Here is an 18,204-nt window from a genome sequence, read left to right as displayed (position 1 = left end):
TTGAAACTACCAGCCGCTCCGCGGGAGAAAGATGAGGCTTTCTACTCCCATAAGGATTTACACCCTCGGAAACCCTGTACAGGGTCGCTATGGGTCGGTACCGACTCAACGGCACTTAACAACAACAACAACTCATGGTTCTATTATGACTCTCGTATACTTGGCTTTAATTTTCTTCAGCTTCAGCCTGAACTTGTTGTTGTTGTTGTTAAGTACAGTGGATCGGTTCCAACTCATAGTGACCCTGTACAGGGTTTCCGAGGCTGTAAATCTTTACTGGAGCAGAAAGCCTCATCTTTCTCCCACTGAACTGCTGGTAGTTTAGAACTGCAGACCTTGAACTTACGTATGCGTAATTGCTCAGAGTCTCTTTTGACATTCATTTTGACTTTGTCTTTTTTTCCCTTTTTTATTTTCAGTGATTTTTTTTTTTTCAAATTATCTTTTCATGTATGTTCTTAATGATATCCCACAACTCCTCAAGTCTTCAGTCATTTGTGTTGAATATCAAATCTTTTCTCTTTCTTTTTAACTTAATGTCTGTGATGCTGTGGGATACAGTACTGGACCACAGGGTCATTTTGAGCCAAAAGATTGGTGATTCAAACTCACCAGCTGCTCCCTGGAAATCCTATACAGGTTGCTGAGTTGGAATCAAGTTGACAGCACTTAACAACAACAATGTTGTGAATTTAGTGAAGGTTTACAGACAAGATAATCTGTCCTACATTTAACAAACTACAAATCATACACATTATTTCATCTCAATGTTTACAGTCCCCTCCATACAACAACAGTAATCCTGCTTCCTCCCTGTGGTTCCTATTTCTGTACCACTCACCTTCCCATTCTCAGCTTTGTCCTTTGGCCCTTTGGATTTTGAATGATTTGACCATTCCATGGTGAGTGTACCTGCCTATATATATACATAGCTATTGCTTTGCTGAAAATGGGGTCACAGTGATGAGCTCCTTTCCAAACTTGAAGGAAGGTTGACAGTCATAGTTTCAGGTTCTTTCAGTCCTTTCTGAGAAGTAAACCCTGTCCTTTTAAAATTTTTTTAAAAATAATTTTGAATTTTGTTCCACATTCCCTCCCACTCTTATCTGGGACCCTCTAATGTGATCCCTTTCAGAGTAGTTAGTAGTAGTAGCTGGGTACCATCTAGTTCTTCTGGTCTCAGAGTCATGGAGACTGATGTTCCATTAGTCCATTGGGATAATTGATTCTGAGCTCTTCAATTCTTACAACTTGTCACTCTTCTGCACAAGAAGAAACCAGTAGCTTGCACCTTAAACAGCCACTCTCATATCTATTCTGAGACGATCTCTAAATTCAGATGAGATATACTCATGGTTCTATTATGGCTCTCATAGACTTGCTTTAATTTTCTTCAGCTTCAGCCTGAACTTGCATATGAGTAATTGATGGTCTCTTAATGGTCTGCTTTGGGCCTTGTTTTCACTGATGGTATTGAGCTTCTCCATGGTCTCTTTCCACAGATGTAGTCAGTTTGATTTCTGTGTATTCCATCTGCTGAAGTTCATGTTGTTTTATGTTGTTAAAAAAAAAAAAGTATTTGCAATAAATAAATCCATGGTCTTGCAAAATTCTGTCATGGCAATCTTCAGCATCATTTCTATCACCAAGACCATACTTTCCAACTACTACCCCATCCTCTTTGCAACTTTTGCATTCCAATCACCAGTAATGATCAATGCATCTTTATTGAATGTTTGATCATTTTCATACTAAAGAAGTTGGTTGTTGTTATTTTTAAATGCTGTCGAGTCTGTTCTGACCCATAAAGACCCATAGAGGTTTTCTCATAAATGGCTGGTGAGCTTGAGCTGCTTACCTTAGTAGAGTTCTTCAATTTCTCTATCATGGACTTTAGTACTTGGTGGATAAATGTTAATAATAGTCACATTAACTATTGGTGTTGTTGTTAAGTGCCAGCAAGTCGATTCCAACCCATAGTGGCCCTGTATAGGGTTTCCAGGAGCAGCTGTTGAGTTTGAACTGCCTTTGCAGTTCAAATAAACCTTGTGCTCGAGTGCTTATCCTACAGTGCCACACCAGGACTCTTGATGTTAACTATTGTTGTTGTTGTTAAGTGCCGTCGAGTCGGTCGCGACCCTGAACAGAGTTTCTGAGGCTGTAAATCTTTACGGGAGCAGAAAGCCTCATCTTTTTCCCGCGGAGCAGATGGTAGTTTCGAACTGCTGACCTTGCGGTTCACAGCCCGATTTGTAACCACTACGCTAGATGTATGCATATTATCCTATCATAGACAGGACTATACTTCAAGATAGATCTTGAACTGCTCTTTTTTTTGGGGGGGTGGGGGGCTTCAACAGTAGGCAGGTTTATTGAGAGTAAACCTGGGAGGGGGTACTCTTATGTCACCAAAGGAGACCAAGAGCCCCTTGAACTGCTCTTTTTGATGATGAATGTGACATCATTCCTCTTCAATTTGTCATTCTCAGCATAGTAAACAATACTATTTTCCAATTCAGAATAGCCAATGCCAGTCCATTTCAGCTCACTAATGCCTAAGTGTGGCATTGTAGGAACAGCACTGAACTGCAAACCACATGGTCAGCAGTTCAAACCCACCAGCTGCTCCTTGGAAACCCTATACAGGGTTGCTGTGAGTTGGAACCGACTTGAGGGCATTTAACCACCAAAACCACATGTCAATACTATGTTTTACTATTTGAGGAACCATGGAACTATTTTCCACAATAACTGCACAATTTTACATACCCATCAGCAGCATCCAAGTTTCAGTTTCCTCACATCTTTGTCAACACTTAAATACCTCGGATATCAATGTTTATGTATCCTATTTTGTTTTTGACATGTTCCAGTTTACTAGATTCATATTTTGTACATTCCATGTTCTGATAGTTAATGGATATTTGCAGCTGTTACTTCTCATTTTGAGTTGTGCTCCATTAGTAGACGAAGGTCCTGAAAGCTTTGCTTCATCTTCAGCATTAAGGTCAACTCTACTGTTATGAGGTGGTTCTTTTCCAGTTATATTTTGAGAGCTTTACAGTCTGAGGGGTTCATCTTCTGGGGCTATATTAGACAGTGTTCTGCTGCTATTCATTAGCTTTTCAGTGGCTAATGGTCAGAAGTTGTCTGTCCTTATCCTCAGTATGCAAGCTCCCCTGAAACAGGCCCACCATGGCTGACCCTGCTGATACTTAAAATACTAGTGACATAGCTTCCAGCATCACAGCAACACACAAGTCACCACAGTATGACAAACAGTGTGTGCCACATACTGCACTAGGGGTTACACAATTCTGTTCAGTGGTGAACAAAAGAGACAAGGTTTACTCATGTCTGGGCCTTGTTTGGGGAGGCTGACATACATTAAACAAATAGACCTGAGTGTATTTTGAATACCTGTTTTTAAATTCTTTTTGGTACATACTAGGAGTAAAATTTCTGGGGTCATATGTTAATACTCTCGAGTCCTCGTGTGGTGCTGTCGACTAATGCATTGCACTGCAAGGTCAGTGTGAACTGCAAGGTCCGAGGTTCAAGCTAACCAGCTTCTCCTCAGAAACCCTATACAGGGTTGCTGAGTTAGAACCAACTGGACAGCACTCAACTACCACAGCCACATGTCAATACTATGTTTTACTATTTGAGGAATCATGGAACTGTTTTCTACAACGACTGCAATATATATATATTTTAAATAAATGTTTTGTTGTGAATGATGTGATAGTTTACATGGGAGAACATTAGTTTTACATTCATTCTATTGTATATCGTTTGATTGCCATGGTTACAATCCCCTCCATTATCATCAACCAACCAAAGGGTATACCCTGCAAGCCTACCCCCAACCCCCGGTTGTCAACACACAGTCCCTCTCTCTCTCTGGATCTCAAGTCCCCAGCTGCTCCATCTCTCCATGTCATCTCCTCTGCCTCCATCTCAGGCATCACTGCTTCTCTGGGTAGGGTCCTGCTCTCTGCTCTTCTCCATTGATGGTCCTAGGGACCTCCGCTCCTAGACTGGAAAGTTAATCACTCCCCTCCTTGCTATAAAGCATCTACCTTTACATTTCCAACCCTCACAATCAATCCTGATAACAGTTATTCACAATTGTATCACAAGAGACCTATCTGCATTTCATTTCATCAGCCCAGCCTAGACAAATTGGATACTACTCACTGGAGAGTCTACCTTCCTCCACGCCCTCTGGATCTAGGTTCCCTCTTGAAAGCTTGTAAGCCAGTCACTTCTTGCCTTTGTACCCCTTCCCCTCCCCCATTTTGGTTAGCCAATGTCAAAGTTGTCCATCCCTGTCTACTCACTGTGTGGAGGGGGTGGGAATGATTCTTGCAGTAAGGACTTGTTTCCTCTTTTGAGCTACTGCATCCATAGGTGTAGGAATGACTGCAATATTTTATATGCCTATCAGTAGTATACATGTTTCCATTTTTTTCACATCTTTGTCTTTTGTTGTTAAGTGCCATTGCGTCAATTCTGACCCATAGCAACTCTGTACAGGGCTTCCAGGGAGCATCTGGTAAGTTTAAAGTTGCCAGTCTTGTGATTCAAACCAACCTGTGGTCAAGTGCTTACACTCCAGTACCACACCAGGACTCCTTTTGTCAACACTAGTTGTGCTTTGTTTTTGTTTATTTGTTTTTTAAATAACTATTCTAGTAGAAGTGAAATGGTATCCCATTGTGATTTTGATATTAATTTCCCTCACATCTAATCATGTTGAGCATCATTTTATGTTCTTGTTAGCCATTGTTATATGTACTTTTAGTATCTGTTGTATCTGCTGATGTTTGGTATTATCAAGTCAGTTCTGATTCATAGCATCTTTCTGCACAACTGAACAAAAGACTGCCTGATCCTGTACCATCTTCCACAGTTGTTAAGTTTGAGTCCATGGCTGCTGTCACTGTGTCGGTCCATCTAGTTAGGGGTCTTCCTCTTTTTCTCTTAGCCTCCGTTTTTCCAAGCATGCTGACCTTCTTCAGGGATAGGTCCCTCCTGATAACATGACTAAAAAGTGAAATGAGACAGAGTCTCACCCTCCTTGCTTCTGAAGAGCATTCTGGCTGTGCTTCTTCCAAGACAGATTTGTTTGTTCTTTTGGTAGTCCATCGCACTATTGGTATTCTTCACCAACAACAATTCAAATGTATCAAGTTTCCTACTGCCTTCATTATCCAGTGTCCAACTTTCACACGCATATTAGAAAAAAACAAAACAAAAACTCACTGCCATCGAGGTGATTTCAACTCACAGGGTTTCCGAAGCTGTATATCTTTATGGGAGCAGAAAGCCTTGTCTTTCTCTCAAGAAGCAGCTGGTGGGCTTGAACTGCCAACCTTATAGATAACAGTCCAGTGCTCATCCTGCAGAACCACCTTGAAAATACCTTGAGTCTGGTGCACTTTCATACTCTAAGAGACATTTTTGCTCTTTAACACTTTAAAGAGGTCTTTTGTAGCAGATTTACCTAATGCAATATGTCCTGTTGCTTTCATGAACTCCAATTTTGGACCTAAACAAAATGAAGTCCTTTTCTCCATTGACCATGAGGTTTTTGGTCCAGTTGTGAGGGTTTTCATTTGCTTTACATTAGGGTGCAATCCATACTGAAGATTGTAGTATTTGATCTCTATGTCTGTTGTTATTGTTAAGTGTCTTCAAGTTGGTTCTGACTCATAGTAACCCTGTACAGGGTTCCCAAGGCTTTTAAAATTTTTGCAGGAGCTGAAAGCCTCATCTTTCTCCCGATGAACCTTGTGGTTTGCAGTACAGTACGTATCCTTGTTGTTAAGTGCCATCAAGTTGGTTCCAACTCGTAGAGACACTGTATAGGGTTTCTAAAGAGCAGATGATGAATTTGAACCGTCAACTTTGTGATTTAAACTGACCTCGTGGTCCAGTGCTTTATCCTGCAGCAGCATACCAGGACTCCAGTACTTATCCTATGAAGCTTTAATTACTTATGTTGTTGCTAAGCGACCCTATATAGGACTTCCAAGGAATGGCTGGTGGATTTGAACCACTGACCTTGTGGTTAGCCATTCAGTGCTTATCCTATAGTACCACACCTAGACTCTATACTGTCTATGTTGTTGTTAAGTGCCTTCAAGTCATTTTTTACCCATAGCAGGCCTGCATAGGGTTTCCAAAGAGCGGTTGGTGAGTTTGAACTGCTGACTTTCTGGGTCAGACCAACCTTGCGGACCAGTACTTTATCCCATAGCGCCACACCACTATTCGTACTACCTATGTTGTTGTTGTTAGGTGCCATCGAGTCATTACCAACTCATAGCAACCCTATATACAACAGAATGAAACACTGCCCAGTCCTGGGCTAACCTCACAATTGTTGCCATACTTGAGCCCATTGATGCTGCCACTTTGCCAATCCATCTCACTGGGGATCTTCCTCTTTTTCTCTGATCCTCCACCCTACCAAACATGATATCCTTCTCCAGCGACTGGTCCCTCCTGACAGTATGAAGTATGAGAGATGAAGTTTGGCCATTCTGGCCTCCAAGGAGCACACTGGCTACACTTCTTCCAAAACAGATCTGTTAGTTCTTTTGGCAGCCCATGGCTGCCTATATACTGCCTATAGGAGAGATTCATTTAGTTAACTAAGTGTGCTTGGCATATGATGTTGATAATTTAGTTATTTGCATCATAACATTTAAGTTATTAAAGCATGAAGAGAATGGACTTAGATTAATTTCTAATTTATTTTTTTTTTTGCTTTCGCTGAAAAATACATGCTCAGATTCCAGAGTATTTCTGAAAAGCTGCACATGGAATGTAAGGCAGAGATGGTGACGCCTCTGGTGACCAACCCTGGGCACGTGTGCATCACTGATGCAAACCTGTATTTCCAGCCCCTCAATGGGCACCCGGTAAGGATGCAAGAGCGCACTCCGGCGCTCGCTTTGCACTCTCTTTCCCATGAGCCTGACTTTACATTTGTAGGATCATCCTGTCTGTCCCCAGCACCTGCGTTACAAGTCCCCACATCATCCAGTGCACATTCTCCCAAATTTGAGCTTCTCTGACCCTCTGTCTGTCATTTTAGGGCATTCTCAGTACTATTGAGGGAAATTCTGCCCGTCCTAAACTTAGCAAAAATCTGGTGGAGGTGTAAACCTCTGTATGGAAAAGTACTTCTGGAAGAGACTAGTGAAATACATTAGAAATAAGGAGGAAATGGAGGTTCTATATTTTTTCTGTGGGAATTCGTGTGGCACTGTAGGATAAGCACTGGACTGCTAACCAGTAGGTCAGCAGTTCAGAACCACTAGTTGCTCCTCAAAAATCCTATACAGGGTAGCTATGAGTGGGAGCCAACTCCACAGCACTCAGCAACAACAAAATAGTAGTTCTCAATTCTGCTTCATTACAAATATAATCAATAAATCTGATTGTTTCCCAGTGAAGTACTGTGGAGTCCAGAGGGACATGCAGGATGCTGGCATCAGGCCTCACAGTAGAACTCCGGTTTGATTGTGGAAACAATCATATATTTCACAATGAGGCTACTATCTGAGAGGTTGGCAGTGTAAGCATAAACCCATCCTGAAGTACCTTGTAAGACAGGTCTGGTGATCTGATTTTGAAGTTAAAGTCTTGAAAATTCTGTGGCGTACAGTTCTACTCTAACACAGGGTTGTCATGAGTCAGAACCTATGCACCTGAAACTTTCATTGTTGCTGTTTGTTTGTTTCAGACTTGTTAGTCCACAAAGTGAAATTAACTCAAATTTCTGCCCTAAAACGTTTGAGGTTTGTAGCTTTTTTAGATACTGCTGCTATTAAAGGGGTTCATTAAAAAAGAACAGAGCCCCAAATGCACTCAGATAGTACACTGGGCCCCTTGCAGAGCAGCTAAACGAATCTGGGTTTTCGGCTGTGGAAAATGACATCCAGGAAATTCTTCAGACTGGTTGTCATTATATGTCATGAAAACATCTTATACTTTCCTAAGTGAAAAATAATAATTATGGTGGTGGTGTGCCATGGAGTCGATTCCGACTCATAGTGACCCTATATAGGGTTTCCGAGGCTATAAATCTTTACGGGAGCTCAAAGCCTCATCTTTCTTGCGTGGAACAGCTGGTAGTTTCGAACTGCTGACCTTGAGGTTAGCAACCCGACTCATAACCACTATACTCCCAGAGCTCTTTGGTACCCATTAAATGAAAGATCAGGTTCCCCATGTCTTCTAGGGCACATAACACACCTTGCTGGATGGGCATTCTCTAGGTGTGATAATTAGCTTGGCCACTGCTGTTATATAGCTTGGATTAAAAGTTTTGGAAAATTCCTGAGCATGTGCCATGCTTCAGGGTCTGTTTTATGAGAATGTATTCCATTCCCAGATCTCTGGGCCAGCATCCTTGACTTGGGGTCTCTAAGGTACTTTCCCCAGCTGGACATCCCAGTCCCTGCTCGTGCTTTCTCACTCCCACTCAGGAGGACACGTGGAAGTGTTGCTTTTTAGCTGATTTCAGTGCCTTTCTAGCCCCATTCTTCTTCCACTAATGTCTTAAGTCTGGAGAGATGCAAGATATTTTTCCTTCTTGTAGATTAAGAAAAACTGTAGGGACAGTGCTTTTTTTTTTTTCCTTTCTAAAGTTCTTATTGTGAATTGAGTGATAGTTTACATGGGGGAACATCAGTTTGTTTCACTGCAATGATTATAATCCCCTGCATGCTTCATCATTCACCAGTATTTGCTTCTATATTCCCTCTGGTTGTTTGTTTGTTTGTTTGTTTTGCATTTGCACTAAAACACTCAGGAATATATAGTCATTCAAACAGCCAAAGGGCACACCCTGTCCCCCAGCCACCAGCATGCATCCCATCTCCCTCCATGAATCTAGAATCCTCAGCTGTTCCGTACAGACAGTGCTTTATAGTAGTTATTTATTAGCCTTGTTGTGAAGTGCCATCAAGTCAGTTCCAACTCATAGTGACCCTGTATAGGGTTTCTGAGGAACAGCCGGTGGGTTTGAACCACCAACTTGGTGATTAACAGTTCAGTGCTTATCCTACAGCGCCACACCAAGACTCCTTATGAGCTTTAGTACTTTGTAATTTCTAAAGAGATTAAATTTTGGAATCCTGGTGTGGCACTGTACGATAAGTACTCGACCACAAGGTTGGTTTGAACTGCAAGGTTGGTGGTTCAAACCCACCAGCCACTCCTCAGAAACCCTATATAGAGTTTCTGTAAGTCAAAACAGACTTGACAGCAATTAGTAACAACAAAGGAGATCAAAACATATCCTTAAAAATTGTGTTAAGTGCCGTTGAGTTGGTTCTATGAAAGATATGAAAAATCTTTATCACTTAGTAACCTTGCAATAATCTGAAAAACAAGTGATTGTGTGACCATATTTTCTGGGATGATAGGAGTTGGGGTTGGAGGAGACTTGCCAAGCTCGTGAAGTTTGTGAGATCTGACAAACTGCACTGTGAAACCAGGTGTGCTTTGTTCTTGCCACTTCCTTCCCAAGTGTCCACTTATTTGTAACCTATCAAGAAGGCCAGATATGGTCATTTCTGATACTACAGCTTCTAATTGTGCCCGCACCTTGATGTCAGAGATTGTCTTTCTGTTTTAAAGAAACCTGTGGTCCAGATAACACTCCAGGATGTCCGCCGTATTTACAAAAGGAGGCACGGCCTCATGCCTTTGGTAAGTTTAAATGGAATGTCAATTCTTCCTAACTAAATGATTGTCATATTTTCAGTTCAACCACAGGACTAACAGAAAAGTGCTTGCCTGCTAAGCTCTAAGCAGATGGACTCCAATTCTTGCTGCTTTTATTTTTGGATGAGGTAGACATTTATGAAAGAGTAACATTCTGAGGAAAATCTAAGAATACCACCTTTAATATAGACTGCACCTCAATGTAAAGAAAATGAAAATCCTCCAAACTGGTCAATAAATAACTTCATGAAAAATTGAGAAAAGACCCAAGTTGTCAAAGACTTCATTTTTCTTGGAATCACTGTCAACACTTATGGAAACAACAGTCAAGAAAATAAACAATTGCATTAGGCAAATCTGCTGCAAAAGACCTTTTTAAAGATGCCAGTTTTGCCTAGGATGCAGAATTGGAGAATGTACCCTTTGGTTGTTGAAATGATTATATATTCCTGAGTGTTTTGGTGTAAATCCCCCCACCCCCCAAAACAAAACAAAAAAACAGATGGAATATAAGCAAAGACTGTTAAATGATGGTGCACGGAGGGGATTGTAATCATTGAAATGAAACAATGAGTATAAAACCAATGTTCTCCCATGTAAACTATCACTCAATTCACAATGAAAACTTGAAAAAACAAACAAAAATACTGAGGACTAAGGTACACCTGACCCAAGCCATGGTATTGTTTCAGTTGCCTTGTTGTTGTTGTTAATTGCTTCATATGCATGTGAAAATTGGACAATAAATAAGGAAGGCTATAGAAGAGTTGATACATCTGAATTATGGTGCTTGAGAAGAATAGTAAAAGTACCCTGGACTACCAGAAGTCTAAATAAATCTGTGTTGGAAGTACAGCCAGAATGTTCCCTTAGAAGCCAGGATGGTGGGACTTTCTCTCTCATACTTTTGACATGTTATCAGGAGGGACCAGTCCCTGGAGAAGGTCATCATGCTTGGTAAGGTGGAGGGTCAGCAAAAAGAGGAAGACCCCCAGTGAAATGGATTCACACAGTGGCTGCATCAGTGGGCTGTAGCATAGCAACAATTGTGAGGATGGCACAGGACCGGGTAGTTTTTCGTTCTGTTGCGCAGAGGGTTGCTATGGGTTGGAACTAACTCGAAGGCACCTAATAACTCCTTTCTGTAAGCGGGTTACTGTGAAAATGTTTCTGGCACTAAGAGCAAGAGCGCTGGAGTGCCCTTGAATACCTCAGTCCTGTTTTCTCTGAATCTGGGGCCTGGGGCTGGAATCTAATATGAAGCACCAGTCCAGTACTGCTTGCCACCACCCTGCTCACAGTATGAGATTACAAAGTAAAATTTGGAAGAAAATTACTGTGAATTGTATATTCACCTTTAATTTAGATTAATCCTACCTTTGAGCTTGGTGAGGGAGAAGAAAGGGCAAAATAATCATTTAAATTCTATAGGCAGATCTGAATAAGCAGATACACACATTGTTCCTACACAACGACTTTGGAAAGGAACTTCCAAATAAGGTTTGATCCCCTAATGTTTTAATTTGGTATCAGTATACATTTTTTTTTCTCTATTGAATATTAGCCAGTAACTTGGTGTTTTTCAAAAGCATTGTGGAATTTTAGGCATCTCATTTTTATGTTTCTATACTGTAACTATTATCCCTATTTTTCCTTTTCTAGTGCTGTTAGAGGATCAGGGAGGCAGAAGCATTCATTCTTTTTTGTCTGTTTCTGTTGTATCTCATCTGTAACAGCACAAGTCATAAAAGCTAATGGTTTCCTTAGAAATAACCAGGACATTAATTGAATGGGTTATTCATTATAAATTTACTAAAGTCCATCTAATTATCATTTAATTCATTATAAAAAATAACAAAATTTTGTTGTTGTTTGAACAAAAGATCTGAAGACATGCATTAGCTAGTTTTTAATTTTAAAATAATAAGTTCTCAAAACCTACTATAAAAAATATTCAGCACCAAAGAGAACTTTATAAAGTTTAACTGAGGTACATGTCTTGTTCTTGGGAAGTTTGAAATGTACATTCAAGTAAATCGAATTTAGCTGGAAAATATGAAGACAAGATTAGCAAATCAGAAACATAACTGTTTAATTAAAAGACTTGCAATTATGTAGCTTATGTTGGGATTGGAAGGTGAATACAGTGCTATTTGGCTTATTATTTTCTTTCTGAATTTATAGGGCTTGGAAGTATTTTGCTCAGAAGATGATCTGTGCTCTGACATCTACTTAAAGTTCTATGAACCTCAAGACAGAAATGACCTCTATTATTATATTGCCACCTATCTAGGTTTGATGCTCACCCTTCATTGTATCTGTTGTCTAAAGGTCGTGCAACTCCTAAGTAACTGGGAGTAGAGTTTGAAGAAAAATGTAATCTCTGGAATTGCTTCTCTGTGGTTCCAATTACTGTTATTTCTTTTAATCATTAAATAGTTAACAAAAGTTTAATAATAGTTTATTACAACTGTGTGTTTTAAAAACTCAGTAAGTCAAAAACCATTGCTACTAGAGTTTTAGTTCAGACATGCATGGCTTTATTCCAAACAAAATGTGTTTAAACATGTTTTTGTGATGAGTGGATGCTTGCTGGCGAATTCTTTCAGTAATATACTTGCTGTAGCCTCATTAGGGTGCCTTCTTTTAAAATGGTCCAGTCAAAACAGTGGCTTCTGAGGACTCTGCTGGGCCTGTTAAATCCAAGATAGTGAATTCAGCTCAGAAGATTATGGCAACTGTTTTTTGGAATTCCAGTGGTGTGATATTGATAGATTTTTCTCAAGCGACATAGAGTGATTTGGGGGTTTTATTATGGAGTGGTTGTAAGAAAATTGAAAATTGCATTAAGAAAAGCCAGAAAAGTTGTACCAAGGCGTTTTTTTTTTTTTTTTTTTTTTTCCCATCATAACTATGCACTTGCTCATTCTTTGAGGGTAGCAAGGGTCATCCTATTCCTATGAGAATTATGTTTGGAAACCTTCCCCCATCCAGCCTGTAGCTCTGATACTGCCCCTTCAGTTTTCCTTTTGTTCACCAAACTCAAACCCACAGCCATTAGTCACTTGACTCCTAACAACCCTAAAGAACAGAATAGAATTGTTCTTGAGGTTTTCCGAAGCTGTAAATATGGAAACAGATTGCTTCATCTTTCTCCTGCAGAGCAGCTAGCTGGTGGGTTCGAACCTTCTAGTTAGCAGCCTAATACTAACCCACAGTGCCGCCAGGGCCCTTACTCCCCAAACTCAAACAACATTCACAAGAACTTACTGAGAGTCCCTTGAGCATGCCCAAACTGCCATTTTGACATGGTGCAAATTGAAGAGCACAGAATTCTTTAGTGACCCTGTATAGGGTTTCTGAGGCGCAGCTGATGAATTTGAACCACCGAACTTGCTGGTCAAACTGATCTTGATGTCTAGTTCTTATCCTACATCGCCACACCAGAGAAAGTTTGTTGTTGTTGCTAAGTGCTGTTGAGTCAGTTTGGGCTCATAACGACCCTGTATAGGGTTTCCGAGGAGCATCTGGTGAGTTTGAACTTCTGACCTTTCAGTCCAAACTGACCTTATGGTCGAGTAATTATCCTAGAGTGCCACACTAGGAGCCCAGAGAAGGGTTAGAGACATGGAAACACCTTCAGAATGTATAGACCTAGATGGAGGCTATGACAAGACACAAGAGCTTCACATTTTGATTTTTTGTTTAATAAAGGTTTCTGTGATTTTGTAACAATACTTTTTAACAGATCCTTGTATATTTACATATTTTTAAATATTCCATTAGCCTCTAAATTAAATGGGTTATGAAGAATACATCCAATTATTTTTATGTTTAATCACATCTGTTAGTTTATGAAAGCCACGACTCAGTTTGCTTATGTGGGAGTGAGTTATCCAGTGATGATTAATGGTGGTCATAATCACAAAGCCAAGAAACAAAGCAAAAGCAACACAAGAGCCTTTTACGGTCAATGTAGTACCCTGAGATGAATTCCATTGATACCTCCTCATTCTTCCTTGGAAAAGATAAAATATTCACCTTTATTTTAGAGAGAACATCTATATTTTTCTTTTCAAGTATAATAAGCATGATACTAAACTGCATGGCTAAATTCTTATTTTAAAAGGTGACAGATGACTAAATAGAATGATTTTGTGATTTCATTGATGTGACCATGATTTTTATTATGAAGCACATATCCTTTATAAATGAAACTTTCCCTCAAGAATTTCTCATTTTCTTTCAATAAGATACTAATTTTATAGTAGGCTAAAACTTACCTCCCCCCTCCTCCCCCCCTTAGTTAAGCTAAGGTTAATTTGAAGCATAAATACAGCTTTGGTACAAGTTTGTTCCTATCTCCTGCCTCCTGATATAATTTTAAAAATTTTTATTTTTGTAACTCTTAACAAAATCACAACAAAAAAGTCAACTTTCGTGGTGAGTCCTAAATTTTGTAATATAAAAACTTGCCATAATCTAAAAAGTCTGTGTAATATAAGGCTATCAGTTCTCTTTGAATTTAATCTTAATATTGTTTATACTTTTTCTGTGGTGTTTCAAGAATAGAAAATGAGTATTATAAGCATTATGATTTTCAAAGCCTTGTTATTATCAAGTGCTGTCAAGTCAGTTCCAACTCATATCGACCCTGTGTAGGGTTTCTAGCACTTTAAATTTTCAGGGGAGCAGAAAGCCTCATTTTCCTCCCATGGAGAAGTTGGCAGGCTCAAACCGCGTGTGGTTCATAGTCCAGTATGTATCGGATGGAGCCACCACATGCTCCATTTTGAAGCTGAGAGCTGATTAAAGAGGATAGTTTTTTGATAAAAGTAAATAAGAGTAAATATTGAATCAACAAATGAATTAGAAAAGTTGCTTGATGTTAAAAGTTTAAAAAAAAAAAAATCTAAACAAAATGGAAAATCTACTTCTAGGGCAGTAGACTTCTGTTTATGTTCTGAGAGGACAGTTATCATTAGTCTTATGTTATATATGATACTGTTTTTACTGAGATAGTCTTGAGAAAGGCCTTTCTGGTTCTTCCAGTTTAAGAAATATGTCTTTCCTGCCAAATCATCATTTTCTTATTTAACAGTTCATTTTATATTTCTTATTTCTCAAATGTATAAGTAATATGTAGTCACTAAAAGAAAACTGAACAATTGTTTCATTTTGATAATCACATAAAAATCTAGGAAATAAGTTTTCATAGATGGCCATGGTTTCTTAAAGGCAGTGAAACTCAAGCACGTTGGAAATGTTTTTCCTTAGATATATTGTAGACTGTATGTAATCTAATATCATATATTACCATGTAAATACTTAAGTGGAATCCTGGTGTGGTGCTGTGAGATAATGCACTGGACCACAAGGTCGGTTTGAATTGCAGGGTTGGCGGTTCAAATTACACCAGCTACTCGGAAACCCTACGCAGGGTCTCTATGAGTTGGAATCGACTCAACACACTTAACAGCAACAACAACAAATATCTTAAGTATTCTATACTTTCATATTTGAAAACATTGTGCCATATTTTAGAGATTGTATAATAATTCAATGCTTTAGTAATTTTCTCCTTTGGCTATTAGAGGTGTTCATATTTAGTAGAACAGTTAGACTGTTACTTAAAGTGTATTTTTCAAACGTGTATCAAAGGGTTTACATCTGCTCATTAAAAATGGCCAACTGTTTGCAAAGGTAAGCAGCTGACACCCTGGCCTTTTTTTTCCTTCAGAGCACCATGTGGCCGAGCACACTGCTGAGAGTTACATGCTGCAGTGGCAGCGAGGGCACCTGTCTAACTACCAGTACCTGCTGCACCTCAACAACCTGGCTGACCGGAGCTGCAATGACCTCTCCCAGTACCCTGTGTTTCCGTGGATAATACATGACTATTATAGTTCTGAATTAGGTAAAGATCATGCATGAGTTCTGACAAAGCTAACATTGGAGCGGTAATCTTTATGGATTTTTTTAAATGTTTTATTGTGAATTATGTGATAGGTTACATGGGAGAGCATTAGTTTTACATTCATTCTATCGTATATCATTTCATTGCCATGAAATCCCCTCCATGCATCATCAGCCAACCAAAGGGTATACCCTGCAAGCCTGCCCCCAGTCATCAGCACACAGCCCCTCTCCCTCTCTGGGTCTAGAGTTTCCAGCTGCTCCATCTCTCCACGTCATGTCTTTGCCTCCATTTCTGGAGTCACTGTTTCTCTGGGTAGGGTCCTGCACTCCACTCTTCTCTCTTGATGGTTCCAGGGACCTCCGCTTCTGGACTGCAAAGTCAAGCACTCCTTTTGCTACAAAACATCTACCTTTACATTTCCAACCCTCACAGTCAGTCCTGATAACAATTTTTCATTATTGTACCACAAAAGACCTATCACCACCTCCTTTCATCAGCCCCACCCAGACTGATTGGATACTACTCAGTGGAGATTCTAACTTCCTCCGCACCCTCTAGATCTAGGCTCCCTCTTGAAAGCGTGTAAGCCAATCACTTCATCTTTATGGATTTTAAAGAAGAGAATAAATTAATTTGTAGAGTCATGATGTGAGATGTGAATAAATTAGAACCTATTTGGATTTATTTCTATTCCAAGATATTGGATGTGTGTTGTGCTAATCGTAAATGATAATAATTTTTAAAAGTACTTTCATATTTCTTTACCACCATAGCTTGTGTGTTGCTGTGATGCTGGAAATAACACCACAGGTATTTTAAGTACCAGCAGGGTCACCAATGGTGAACAGGTTTCAGCTGAGCTTCCAGCCTAAGAAAGACTAGGAAGAAGGATGGCAGACTACTTCTGTGCATTTAGTCACTGAAAATCTTATGAATGCCAGCAGAACTGTCATTGTCATGGTCAGGTATAGCATCAAAAAATGAAAACATTATGAATAGTAGCAGAATATTGTAAGATATGGTGCTGGAAGATGAGACCTTCAGGTTGGAAGGCCCTCAAAGTGCGATTGGTCAAAGTAAGCGTTGACTGATGATGAAAATGGAATAGAACTTTTGGGATCTTTTTTTGCTCATGGGGCACAACTCAAAATGAGGAGAAACAGGTGTAAACATCCATTAATCAACAGAACATGGAATGTATGACGTATGAATTTAGAAAAATTAGAGGGTGTCAGAAATGAAATGAAAAACATAAAGATTGATATCCTAGGCTTTAGTGAGCTAAAATGGATTGGTGTTGGCCATTTTGAATCTGACAATCATATGGTTTACTATGCTGGGATGATAAAGAGGAATGGCATAACATTCATCAGCAGAAAGAACAATTCTGGATCTAACTTGAAGTACTATAGGGCAGTCTGGGATAGGATAATATTCATACACCTATAAGAAGGACCAGTTAATGCCACTATTAGTCAAATTAATTCACCGACCACTAAATCCATTGATGGCCAGTGTGGACTCTGAGCTACATGGTCTGGGATTCAAATTCACTAGGTGATCAGTAGGAGAAAGATTAGGGTTTCTGTGCCCTCAAAGATTTACAAGTCTTGGAAACCCTATACAGGGTCATCATGAGTTGGAATCGACTCTACAGAACTTAACAAGCAACTACAACAACCAACTTATTCAGTGTAAAATTGATCAAACATGCAATCAAGATGTATTGATAATTTCTAGTGGTTGGAATGCAAAAGTTGGAAACAAAAAGGAAGGATCAGTAGTTAGAAAATATGGCCTTAGTGACAGAAATGATGCTAGAGATCACATGGTAGAATTTTGCAAAACTAGTGACTTATTCATTGCAAATATCCTTTTTCAACAACATAGAAGATGACTGTACACATGGACCTCACCAGATGAATACACATAAAGCGAATTGACTTCATCTGTGGGAAGAAATGGTGGAAAAGCTCAATATCATCAATTAAATTAAAACCAGGCAGACTGTGGAACAGACCATCAGTTGCTCATATGTAAGTTCAGGTTGAAGCTCAAGAAAATTAAAACTAGTACATGAGAGCCAAAATATGACCCTGAAGATATCCCACCTGAATAAAGAGAGCATCTCAAGAAAAGACCAGACGAGTTGTATGGTGACATCAAAGATATCATATAGGAAGAAAGAAAAAGGTTATTAAGAAGACAAGCTTTCCATTGTAGAAATGCTAAAGCAAACAGAAGAAAGGAGGTAAAAGAGCTAAGCAGAAAATTTCAAAGGGTGGCTCAAGAAGACAAAGTCAAGTATTACAATAAAATGTGCAAAGACCAAGAGTTAGAAATCCAAAAAGAAAGAACAGAGCCAGCGTTTCTCAAGCTGAAAAACTGAAGAAAAAATTCAAGCCTTAACTTGTAATATTGAAGAATTCTATGAGCAAAACAAGAAATGATGCTGGAGAACAAATGATAGATTTCTGCAAGACAAATGATTTGTTTATTTCAAATACCTTCTTTAGACAGCATAAGAGACGACTGTA

At 39.4% G+C, this 18,204-nt stretch overlaps 1 protein-coding gene across 1 annotated transcript in view; it reads left to right on the top strand.

The window, feature by feature from the left end:
- Nucleotides 1–18,204, top strand: part of NSMAF (neutral sphingomyelinase (N-SMase) activation associated factor) — a 110,277-nt gene that overhangs the window by 60,003 nt on the left and 32,070 nt on the right. The window contains exons 10-13 of the mRNA XM_006876960.1: nt 6,803–6,932; nt 9,661–9,732; nt 11,932–12,040; nt 15,488–15,664. Coding sequence (XP_006877022.1) covers nt 6,803–6,932; nt 9,661–9,732; nt 11,932–12,040; nt 15,488–15,664 — 488 coding nt within the window. The remainder of the gene's footprint in view (nt 1–6,802; nt 6,933–9,660; nt 9,733–11,931; nt 12,041–15,487; nt 15,665–18,204) is intronic.

This window comes from Chrysochloris asiatica, unplaced genomic scaffold, assembly GCF_000296735.1.
Source record: "Chrysochloris asiatica unplaced genomic scaffold, ChrAsi1.0 scaffold00437, whole genome shotgun sequence".
Lineage (NCBI taxonomy): Eukaryota > Metazoa > Chordata > Mammalia > Afrosoricida > Chrysochloridae > Chrysochloris > Chrysochloris asiatica.
Note: the sequence above shows the minus strand (reverse complement) of the source record. Positions and strands in the feature narration are given on the sequence as shown.